The sequence below is a fragment of the Otolemur garnettii genome, unplaced genomic scaffold (genome assembly GCF_000181295.1).
Source record: "Otolemur garnettii isolate 467f Iridium unplaced genomic scaffold, OtoGar3 scaffold00011, whole genome shotgun sequence".
Taxonomy (NCBI): Eukaryota; Metazoa; Chordata; class Mammalia; order Primates; family Galagidae; genus Otolemur; species Otolemur garnettii.
In genome coordinates this window covers 3,107,939-3,119,732 of record NW_003852406.1, presented here as the reverse complement: position 1 = coordinate 3,119,732, position 11,794 = coordinate 3,107,939, and the positions used below count along the sequence as shown (strand labels likewise).

The window sequence follows — 11,794 nt, the reverse complement described above, 5'->3', positions numbered from 1 at the left end:
ATGCTGCCTGAGTTCTGATAATGACATACCTCTTAAGAAATCTCTGTCCTCTGAAAACCAGCTACATACGCTCTCAGTTTCCAGTGTACTTACTTTCTGTAGGTAGTTTAATCTTCCAACAGCACCGATTTTTCTGGTATAATTCATGAATCCGATATTGCCTTCAGTGGCAGCATAGAACTCGTAAATGTGAATATCCCCAAACCTCTTGATGAATTCTCTCCACACATCTGCTCGCAAGCCATTCCCCAGGGCCATTCTCACTTTATGATCACGATCGTTTGGCTTCTGTGATGGGGGGAGAAGGAGACCAACTTGAGACACCTCTGGAGCCTGAACTTCTGTTGCCTTTTTTTTTTTTAAACTAAAACTTGCCTTTATTTTTTACATACTCATGTGGGTTACAAATTCCCCTCAGTGCACGACTGTCCTGCCACTCACACATATGTCCCCTTTCCCTCTAACACAAGCAGTATAGGCTGACGGCTAGAACTCTGAGTTAAGAACCAAAAGACTTGGATTCTCCCACTTTGTGACGATCTGACAGAACCAGGGGATGCCAACATTTAGTCCATATCCAACCTCAAGTTACAATAATGTGTTAATACTGTAGTTTTCTTGATGGGGCTGGTAGGTATCGGGGAATTTCTAGAAAAGAGGAGCCAACATGGGAAAGATCTATCAGAGATGGAGCAATCTAATTTTGGAGGACCCTGAGTGAGGTCTTTCACTTGTTAATGAAGAAAACTGGGAAGACAGACCCATGGGAGGGAGGGAGGGAGGGAGGGAGAGAAAGAGAAGGAGGGAGAGGGGAGAGGGAGGACCATTCTTCCCTTATTTGAGACTCAGTCTCACTATATTGCACAAGCTGGTCTTATTATTATTTTTTTGTGGTTACTTTTTTTTCTCTTTTTTTATTCTTTTATATTTACATGGATGGAGCTGGAACATATTCTTAGTAAAGTATCTCAAGAATAGAAGAAAAAGTATCCAATGTACTCAGTATTATTATGAAACCAGTATCACCCACAATTTCATATGAAAGATAAAACATAGCTATAGCACAAACCGGTCTTAATCTCCTGCTCTTCCTGCCTCAGATTCCCGAGTAGCTGGGAGTATAGGACCTACACTGGCCTGAGAACCATTTTCTACAAAGTTATTAAAAAGCAATAACATCAGGTCCTGGAGGGACTGGGTAGAAGAATCTTAATATTCTCTCATTTAAAAGGGAGACCTAGAGGTCACGAGATTAGTTAGAGCCAACTAAAAACAACAGCAGGGGCCCAATGGAATGGGGAGAGGAAGAGGAGGAGGAAGCTGGCTCCCAGTGGCCTCAGGTGGCAGGGGAGGAATATGTTTTGCTATAAATAAAAAGCACAAAGGGAAATCTTTGGGGGCATAAGGGTTGAAAGGCAACCCTCCCCCGAGGTGAGGCGAGGACCAGGCTGCCTTCCACTCAACCATCCTCATTTATGGGGCCCCCACAGATAGAGTGGTTTCGATGATATTTTACATTATTGAGGAGGCAATTTGTGTCCTTTAGGAACTCACAGCCTGGAAGGATACAAGGTAAAGAAATAGGTATAATTTTATCTGGCAAATTCTGTTACTCCATGAACCTGTATTCTACTGGACAATAGAACAAAATGGGGTAAAAGTCCTGGTCATCAGGGCTCTCCCCTCGCAGTGAGTGTTAATTTCTTTGCTCAAGCAGCAACTGCTTAAATCAGAGCATTTTTCTACATTATTTCCTACCCTGGGAAATCACTGTGAAGTGATTTTAGAATAATATCTCCTCTTTGGAAAGAGCAGTTTAAAGCAAGAAGCAGGCAGTTCTCTGTGAGAGGGAGGGACTTTTTTTTTTTTTTTTTTTTGAGACAGCGCCTCAAGCTGTCACCCTGGATAGAGAGCAGTGGCATCACAGCTCACAGCAACCTCCAACTCCTGGGCTCAAGCGAGTCTCCTGCCTCCGCCTCCCAAGTAGCTGGGACTACAGGTGCCCGCCACAACACCTGGCTATTTTTTTGGTTGCAGCTGTCATTGTTGTTTGGCGGGCCTGGGCTGGATTGGAACCTGCCAGCTCAGGTGTATGTGGCTGGCGCCTTAGCCGCTTGAGCCACAGGCTCCGAGGCGGGGGAGGGACTTTGATGTAGCAGTTTAAAACCACACTCAAACAAACTCTGAATTGGTTTCCATGCAGGAAGAACATTCATGTCATTTTTAAGTAGCTTGTTGGCCAAAACTGAGGTGGTGAAGCTCCTTGAGGAGTCTTAACGAGAGAGGTGCTCAGATGCTGGCCCCTGGTAAAAACAGGCCCCGTGAGTGGTCTTTCTGAGGGCGGTATATCTACAGAGGGCTGCGGGCCCACGCCAATGGCTCTTAACCAGAGCCACTGAGGAACCTTTTGACCCTGCATGAGCCCTGCACATTTTGACTGAGTAGGAATCTACCCTCCTAATCGGCTCCCTTGGTTCACTGGTCAGCAAATCTATCCCCCTATCTAATCACTAAGTTCTGGTGAGTAGGCAGCCCATATTCTAGTTTGCTAGGGCGAGTCCTACATGCGCCTGAGATCATGGCATGCTTTACCTTTCCCTCCCTTTCCCTCTCAAGCGTCACCATTTGGAAATAAACTGCAGTGTTACCCTGACCACAAGTTACTGTTCTCAGTAATTATTGTCAGTTTTCAGAGACCACCACTGTCCCCTTCCACCCCCACTGCTCCTCACTGCCACTCCAAGAATAATAATACAAATATCTGAAGAATACTTATTTTTTCTTCAAAAATAATCATCTGCCCCTGGAGCTTACCTGTTCCCAGGCCTGCACATAAGCTCCAAAGCAGCACTCCCACGTGCAAAGCCCAGACCTTACATAGCCCACATGCAGCCCACACTCAACCCTTCTCCCACTTGCTTACTTTATTTCTTTGTCTAATGGGAGTGGGCTGAACATCTGTCTCCCTCATTAGATGGTAAACTCCTTTGAGGCCAAATAGATCTCTGTATCATCCCCAGTGCTTGGAGCCATGCTTTGCACGAAGCATAATCGCTGTAGTAAAATAAACAACTTCCACCAAGAAACCCTCAATTTCCCTGCTCAACAGCTAGTGGCCACGGCATCAGCACAAGGGCAGGGCTTAGGGTGCTGGAGGCCATGGATGCTCTAGGGGTGTGAGAAGCTGGCCAGCCTCACAGGTGCACTTGTCACCTGTGGGTGGCAGGTAGCTGAGCTCCTAATCCCAACACCATGGGCTCAGTTTTCATCATACAACTGAGGGATCAGTTACACCAGCAGAAGGGATTAGGGCCTTGGGCTGGAAATGTTTAGGCACCAACAAGAGAGATCTTGGAGCCTTCTAAGATGTCTGGTTCTCACCTAGGGTTTTGTTCACAAGTGGCTGAAAGTAGAATATGACTCCAGTTTTCCATTCCCACAGGGGAAAGAGTGTTTCTCCATCACCAAAGCCACTCCTCAGAGGAACAGATTTTTAGGTCAAAGGTCATCTGTTCATTTTTTTTTTTAAACAAGGATAAAACCTCCTCCTCCACATTTGAGCTAAGGTGTGACATACAAACACACCTGGGGGACTTAAATCCACACTAGGATTAAATAACTGGTGAGGAGTGAGAGGTCAGGGTGTCCAGGGAAGAATGCAGGGTGCCAGGCAATTCGAATAAGCTGAAAGCTTCCACCGAGGACTTTGCTATGTGTCAGGTATTTGATCTGTATTAGCTTAAGTTTCTAAAGAACCCTAACAAAATGTCATAGCTATTATAATAAAGTATTTGCCTCATATTACAACTGAGGAAATGGAGCCTAAAGGAGCTTATAATAATTTGCTCATGATCACAAAGGTAGCCAATAGTTGCTCCAAGATTCCAATATGAATCTATGTAACTTCAGAGAATGCCGTTTCCTTAATTAAAAAAAGCCTAAGAGAGTGGATGGGCACATGGACTGAGTCACATAGTATGGAAAGGCTCTTGGGCTCTTAAATGCTGTGATCATTCCACTTATCTGTCCCCATTTTTGTCCCAGCGTGCCACACAGAGGTGGACACTTTTAACTCTTGTTAGCTGTTCCTTCTGATCTACGTATTTCTAAATGAATTGGTTATACTGCTATCTCCGGATTCAACAATTTTAGACTTCTTACTGTGCTAGATGAGGAGTAAGTTCTCTCTGATTTTTCCAGTATCACAATTTTCGCTTACATCAACATTCAGTGCTCACCTTATTTTGCCCATATTACACCACTGAGGAGCCAATATACTAAGAACAAATTCTTGAACAATTTTTTTTTCCTGGAGTTAATTGCCTCCCTGCCCATTTGCTTCATTTTCTTCGTGTCTGCTTGCTGTCTTTTCTTACCTGCCAGTAGCCTCTAAATAAAAATCTTCCTCATGGTGAACTCTATCAGATGATATAATTTCCTTTTTTTCATTATGCTTCTTTTTATCCTTCTGTTCCAACCCGGGCTAGTTGTTTGCTGGCCGAAGGATATTTCCTTTGTCTTTCTTTCCTGGATCCTGTGTCTTCCTTTCTTTTTTCACTCTCTTTTTGGGCTGAAACATTTTCTCTAATAACTTCCTGAAGGCAAGTAGTATGTAAGAATTTTTTTGTTTTTTTTTGAGACTTTGGATATCTGAACTTATTCTGTACCTCACTGATAATTTGACTGGATATAGAATTCTAGATGGGCAATACTTTTACTTAGAATTTTGAAAGTATCACTCTGTTTTCAGCTTGCCACTGCTGTTGTCAACAGGTCAAATATCATTCTTGTAGAACTATCTCCCTTTTTTGGGTAGTCTTAAATTCCTTTATGGAATTTATTATTATTCTATGGAAATTATTACTAATCTCTCTTTCTTCATTAATTTTACTGGGTACGCAACTGACCCTTTCAATCTGTCCTTCAGTCCTGGGATATTTTCTTATAGTATTTCTTTGATAATTTCCTCCTCTCCATTTTCTCTTCCCATTAAATATATGTTGCACTTCTTTAATTGATTTCTAATTTTTTTGTTTACTCTCTTCTAATTGTCCATCAATCTATCTTTTTGTTCAACTTTCTGTAAGATTTCTCAACTTTATCTTTCAATCATTCTATGAATTAAAGACTTTTCAAAATCATTTAAAAATTTCTTCAGGTCTTATTCTTTTTTCTTTTTTGTGAAATATTTCTTATTTTATAAATATGTTATCTTCTGTAATATCTCAAAGGGAGTCTCACTTTGACGCCCTAGGTAGAATGCTGTGGCGTCATAGCTCACAGCAACCTCAAACCTTTAGGATCAAAGGGATTCTTTGGCCTCAGTCTCCCAAGTAGCTGGGACTCTAGGCACCTGCCACCATGCCTGGCTATTTTTAGAGAAAGGGTCTCACTCTTGCTCAGGCTGGTCATAAACTCTTGAACTCAAGCAATCCACCTGGCTTGGCCTCCCAGAGTGCTGGGATTATAGGCATGAGCCACGGCACCTAGCCTCTCTGAGGATCTTCATTATAGGTTTTTGGAGGTTTTCTCCTGTTCTTTAAAGTGATGTTTCTTGTTTTCTTTTAACGATCCTTCCTGTTGGAGGCTTTCCTTAGGTGCCTGGTGATCCTGATGTCTGTTCCTATTCAAAAGTAAGGTCACAAAAATATGTCTGAGCAGCCCTGTGTGTATAAGGGGCTACTACCAGGTGGGCTGTACTGTTGGCTAATGAGGCAGTAAGCCAATGTCCAATTCTCTTCTAGAAACAGTTAGTTTTTCCTAAGAATAACTTTCTTCCCCTCTCTTGTCTGCAAGCATAAACTTGTTATTAGAGTTCTAGAAGCTATGCAGGGGAAAGATGCTGGGGTCCTCCCTGGCCACAATGTAGACATTTACTCAATCCCAGCCTCACCCTTGTCTTCCTCCATTCTTGAGGTCTTTGAAGTCAAAGATTCTTTAGATCTTCTCCAGAGAATAAATCTCCCTATGCCTACAGGGTGGGGCAGGGGAACAGTGGTCTAGCTACTCTTTACACAAATTTTCAAATAATCCTGTTTTCAAGTTTGATACCACATCCCACCTTTAGCTTTATTCAGTGCTTCCAATTTCTCACCATTCAGGAAGTCAATCAACTTCCTTCTTCTTGGCCCTGCTTCTTAAATTTCACCTTCCTTAGCCCTGCTAGGTCACCTTCATCTATCAGTTTTCTTTACTATGTAGTTCATGGTTGCAATGCCTCTTAGTTTCTTACATGAAACTAGTTAGTTGTCTTCCTTGTTTTTGAATGACTTCCAAGAGTTGAAAGGGCAGGAGGTCCTTACCACCTTAGAAAAACTCTAGAGTCCGTGTTCTTAATGACTAATATGCTATAACTTCTGCCCGGATGAGGCTCCACCTGTCTGCTTTACAGAATTCTCTTTTTGGTGTATTCTCCCCACTGCAGCTGAAAGCACAGTCTAAAAATGCCATCTCCTACGTCATTCTTGCATATCAGACCCTTTAGTTGTGACATATCCCCTTCACATTTAAGTCTTCGACATAAAGTCCTTGTCACCTGGCCCTGAGAATAAGTCTTGCCTTCTGCCACACTGTGGCTCCCAGTGTGCCAGGTGACTTTGTTCCACTGCACACGTGCTGCTCCAGGGAGCTGGAAGCCCTTCTTTCCTTGCCTGGCTGGAGAACTCTGCACTCTTCAAAACCTACCTTCTCCAGCAAACCTTCCTGATCCTTTGGTCCTTCCTCTTTCTCCTGGCCTGTCCCCTCAGCCCCCAGTCAATTGGCCACTCTCCTCTCTATGCTGGTTCACACCTATTATTCCCTTTTCTATCAGAATGAAAGTGATACAGAGATGGAAATTTTAGGACTGCAGAGGTTATCAAATTTCACAGGGAAGGCAGATAACACTAGGGAGGTGAGTGAAGTCTATTCTGTCTTACTTCCCCTTGCAAATACCATGACTTTTATGTGTGGCCCCTGGAACTCTCCTCTAGTTCCCTTTCCTCCTCCCACTCTGGTCTTACTCTTAGCAGGCAGCATAAAGCTTCATTTAGTCCCCTTACTGTAGCTTCATTCCAGAATTGGAGGGAAGAAACGTTCAGCTTTAGCAGTATCTTGCTCCAATAAAGAACTTTTGTTTTAAGTCTCATTGTGTTATCCTGGATAGAGTGCCGTAGCGTCATAGCTCACAGCAACCTCAAACTCATGTGCTCTAATGGTCCTCTTGCCTGGGCCTCCTGAGTAGCTGGAACTACAGGTGTGTGCCAGAATGACTGGTCATTTTTTTCTATTTTTAGTAGAGACAGGGTCTTGCTCTTGCACAGGCTGATCTTGAATTCTTGAGCTCAATCAATCCACCTGTGTCAGCCTCCCAGAGTGCTAGGGTTCAATAAATAACTTTTCCTAAATGACACTGCTTTTTTCAGGCAACTACACAAACAAAATGGGAGCTGACAACTGCACACTGCAAGAAATGTACCAGAATGGTCTTTCCTTATAAACAGGTGCTCGGAAAGCAGAGGCCCAAATAGAACAAGGGAAGACAGGGAAATTGGATAAAGAATATACCATAACATTGTAAAAAAATCACCCAAGTCAATAGTTTTGCTATCCAATACCACATCAGATAGGAGTGATTAACTGGCTAATTTGAATATCTTCTCTTATTTCTTCCTTTGTGTATGGAGGGCAGAATTTTCATTGATTCACTTGATAAATATATACGGGCCACCTACTATGAGTTACATACTGTTAGGCATAGAAAATAATGATAACGATAATAATAGCTACCATTTGTCGAGCATTTACTAAGTGCCACGTATTTTGCTCTGTACTTTACATACATCATCTCATGCTGTCTTCATAGACGCCCCCTCCTGTGAGGTAGGTACCATTTCTTCCCATGTTGGCTGATGGGAAGCTAAGATTTAGAGAGGTTAACTATTCTGCTCAAACGGCAGGGTTAGGATTTGGGCCTGCTGACTTCGAGTCCTTGCTCTTAAATATTGCTTTAAGTGCCTGGAGCCAAACCTGAACCCCTGACCCATCCATGGGAGCGATCCTTCACAGTCCTCTGCCAAAGGAGCTGCTGAACGTGGTTAAGAAGAGGGAGGAGAAGCACAGTGGCTCTACCTCCCAGCACTGGCCCCAGATCCTCCTGAGGAGCCGTGCCCATCTGTGGATGGGCGTCAACTGGGTCAGCTGCTCAGCTAAGGCAGAAGTCACTTCCCTGAGATCCAGTGCTTGGGGGCTATGGGTGGTGTTCACCCCTCCAGGGATAGCCCATTCTCCTAGGCAGCTCTAAGGGTGAGAAAGTACCTGATTACACTGGCCTTCCATTGCTTGTTTTAGTTTTTATCTACTTTTGTTTGAAAAGTACTTTTTTTTTTTTTTTTTTTTCCTGAGACAGAGCCTCAAGCTGTCCCCCTGGGTAGAATGCCGTGGCATTACAGCTCACAGCAACCTCCAACTCCTGGGCTCAAGCGAATCTCCTGCCTCCGCCTCCCAAGTAGCTGGGACCACAGGCGCCCGCCACAACGCCCGGCCATTTTTTGATTGCAGCCATCATTATTGTTTGGCGGGTCCGGGCTGGGGATTCGAACCCGCCACCTTAGGTGTACGTGGCTGGCGCCTTAGCCGGCTGAGCTATAGGCGCCGAGCCTTGAAAAGTACTTTTGATATAATCTTTCTTTAAGCTCCATAGAATCTGGGCTTCTGGTGATAACCTATGATTAAAGAAAATCTTTAACTAGAGGTTTCAGGGAGATAACTTTAATCTTTTATTACAATTCTCTCTCTCTCTCTCTTTTTTTTTTTGACACAAAGTCTCACTCTGTTGCCCTAGGTAGAATGCCATGGTGTCATCATAGGTCACAGCAACCTCAAACTTCTGGGCTCAAGCGATCTTCTTGCCTCAGCCTCCTGAGGAGCTGGGACTACAGGTACCTGCCACCTGCCCAGCTAGTTTTTTTTTTTTTTTTCCTATTGTTAGGCGAGACAGGGTCTCACTTTTACTCAGGCTGGTGTCCAATTCCTGAGCTTGAGCAATCCATCCACTTCAGCCTCCCAGAGTGCTAGGATTACAGGCGTGAGCCACTGCGTCCAGCCTTAGGGATTTTCCAGACAAACAGAACGCAGGGGTGGGGAAGCAATGGCAAACAGGAACTCCAGATCTACTTCTAAATTAGGGGATGTCGAGACTGTATACCAAATCATAATATATTGATACTTTCAAAGGTGTAGAACCCCAATCAAACTTTGTTTTCTGGCATTTGAGACAACAGTTTAATAAAAGGTGGAAGAGTGTTTCTCGTTGTGTGTTTGTGTGAACCTGAAGAGAGCCGCACACAAACATGTTTATTTTCCTCCAGCCCAAAGAGGCTCCCTTTAGAACTAACAGAAACAACACAGACTCCCCAAGAGGACTTGTAACTGACAAGAGGGTGTCTTTAAGGTAGAGAAGAAAGGCCAAGCAGAAGGGCCCCATATGGATTTCTGGGTTTCAACAGGGAGGCATGCAGTCTTAAGGAGCAGGTGGAATCTAATATGAAAAAGAAAATTCAATAACGACATTAGCAGAAACTGCTACGGAAAAGGTCACAACCCAGCTCACATAAAATTATGACCTTTGTGAATCTGTTGAATCTGCCAAAAGATCAGAATAATGTGTGCAAAGCATGAACATTTTGGGGGAAACAGATTACCTCCCTCAACTCAATTACACATTTTTCAGGGGCAAGACATTAGAGGTTCATTTATCAAAATTTGTTGATCTCTATGATGTGCCAGTTAGATCTTGGTGCTGTGGATCTGTTCCTGCTTGCACGGATCTTTCATTTAAGGGGGATGGAGCAGGCAGTAATCACATCCACCTGCATTATGTCAGGTGTGACAAGTGTCGTGAAAAACAGTGACAAGGCAGATAGTGAAGGACAGGTGGCATGTTTTATAATTAGCAGGAGAAGACTCTATTGAGGTGACTTCTGGGTCAAGACTTTCAAAATGTATATGAAAACACCACACTGTATCCCATGATTGCATTAATGTACACAGCTATGATTTAATAAAAAAAAAAAGACTGAGTGAAATAAGGAGAGTCCTGGGGGAAGAATATAAGAATATATAAAGACACTTCTTTCTACAGCACAAAGCAGGTAATACATAAGTTGAACAAAACAGGTGCTTATCAGTAGCAATTTATCAACTTAGTGATCCTTTGAGTTTAGGTTGATAGAGTAGATTAAAGGCCTTAGAATCTGGTGAGTTTACTACATTGCCTAGCCCAGTGGTTCTTCTCAACTAGGGTAGAATTTGCCAGGCAAGGGACATTTGGCAATGTCTGGAGACATTTTGATTATCATGACCTGGGGAGGGGAAAGGTTACTGCTGGCATCTTGTGGGTAAAGGCCAAAGATGCTGCTGGGCACTCTGCAATGCAACCCAAGTCCATACAGCAAATAATTAACAAGCTAAAAAATGTCAGGAGCGCTGCTACTGAGAAATCCTGATATGGTACCAATGCCAGCTACCAGATCTCCGATGAGCTCTTGAGAACAAGCCCATCAAGATAGCTGGACGTCTACAAACAAGTCAGATCCATTGTCCTTGGAGTATCTGTTCCCAGCTTAATGACAGGCATAGTTGGTTTCAAAGTCATATGAGAATTTATTCATTAAAGAACATTAAGTAAAAGTTTCTTGCATGCTTTTAATGTGAGAGGACAAGGAGGCTCAGCACCTGTAGCTCAGCACCATACACTGGGGCTGGCGGGTTCGAACCTGGTCTTAGCCTGCTAAACAACAATGACAATGATGATGATGACAACAACAAAAATAGCCGGGCATTGTAGTCCCAGCTGCTTGGGAGGCTGAGGCAAGAGAATCACTTAAGCCCAAGAATTTGAGGTAGCTGTGAGCTGTGCCACTACAGCACTCTACGGAGGGCAACATACTGAGACTGTCTTTAAAAAAAAAAAGAGGGCAAGGTGACAAGATGTGGTCCCTGCCCCAAAGATGTTGCAGCTTTGAGAGGATGGGAGGCATAAAGACAAATACCTACATTGTGGCAAGGGCCGTAAGAGGTAGAAATAAAGTGATGTAGAGAAAGGGGGAATGACTTTTGTTGGAATGACCCAAGTAAATTTAACATTTGAAGTTATCGTTTGTACTAGGCTTTGACAATGGGTTTTAGTAAGCAGAGAGGAAAGCAGAAGCTATTCTAGGTAGAAGGTTAGATGTAAAAATAGGTAAGAAGGCAGGGGACAATAATAATATTAACTTCCATCTAGTAAGCCCCTTCTCTGTGGTAGGTGTAGTGCAAAGCACTTTATCATCGTTGTAGTCTAAACTCAAAGCTGATATATATGAATCTGCTGAAGCCTGGCATCACATAGAGTGACTTGAATTTTCATCTTACCCATTTCAACAAGACATTGAAACACGGAGAGCATTACCTGGGGTGAGTTGCATAAATACCGAAGCAGTTCACCAATATACTGGATGATAGTGACGTTGTATTTTCTGCAGTCATCCCAAAATTGGCTGGCTGAGAATTTAGCCCGCAAGGCCAGAGTACAACCTACAGAAGCATAGGAAGTGTCAGTAAAGAATTATATACTTGGGAAGTTAGGGTTGGTGGCTAAGGAGTTTGAGGTTGCTTTCTGGGTTGATGGAAATGCTCTCAATTTTATTATTATGATGGTTCACAGGCCTGGGACTACCCCCAAAATATACTTTAAATGCATCCATTGAATTATATCTTAATAAAATCATTTTTATTTTTTATTTTATTTTATTTTTTTTGAGATGGAGCCTCAAGC

General features: G+C 43.1%; 1 protein-coding gene across 1 annotated transcript in view; it reads right to left on the bottom strand.

The window, feature by feature from the left end:
* The window catches only part of SLC27A2 (solute carrier family 27 member 2), a 48,753-nt gene that overhangs the window by 14,990 nt on the left and 21,969 nt on the right, over positions 1–11,794 (bottom strand). The window contains exons 4-5 of the mRNA XM_012801783.2: positions 11,429–11,553; positions 94–288 (exon numbers count right to left, since the gene is read on the bottom strand). Of these exons, the coding sequence (XP_012657237.1) occupies positions 94–288; positions 11,429–11,553 (320 nt within the window). The remainder of the gene's footprint in view (positions 1–93; positions 289–11,428; positions 11,554–11,794) is intronic.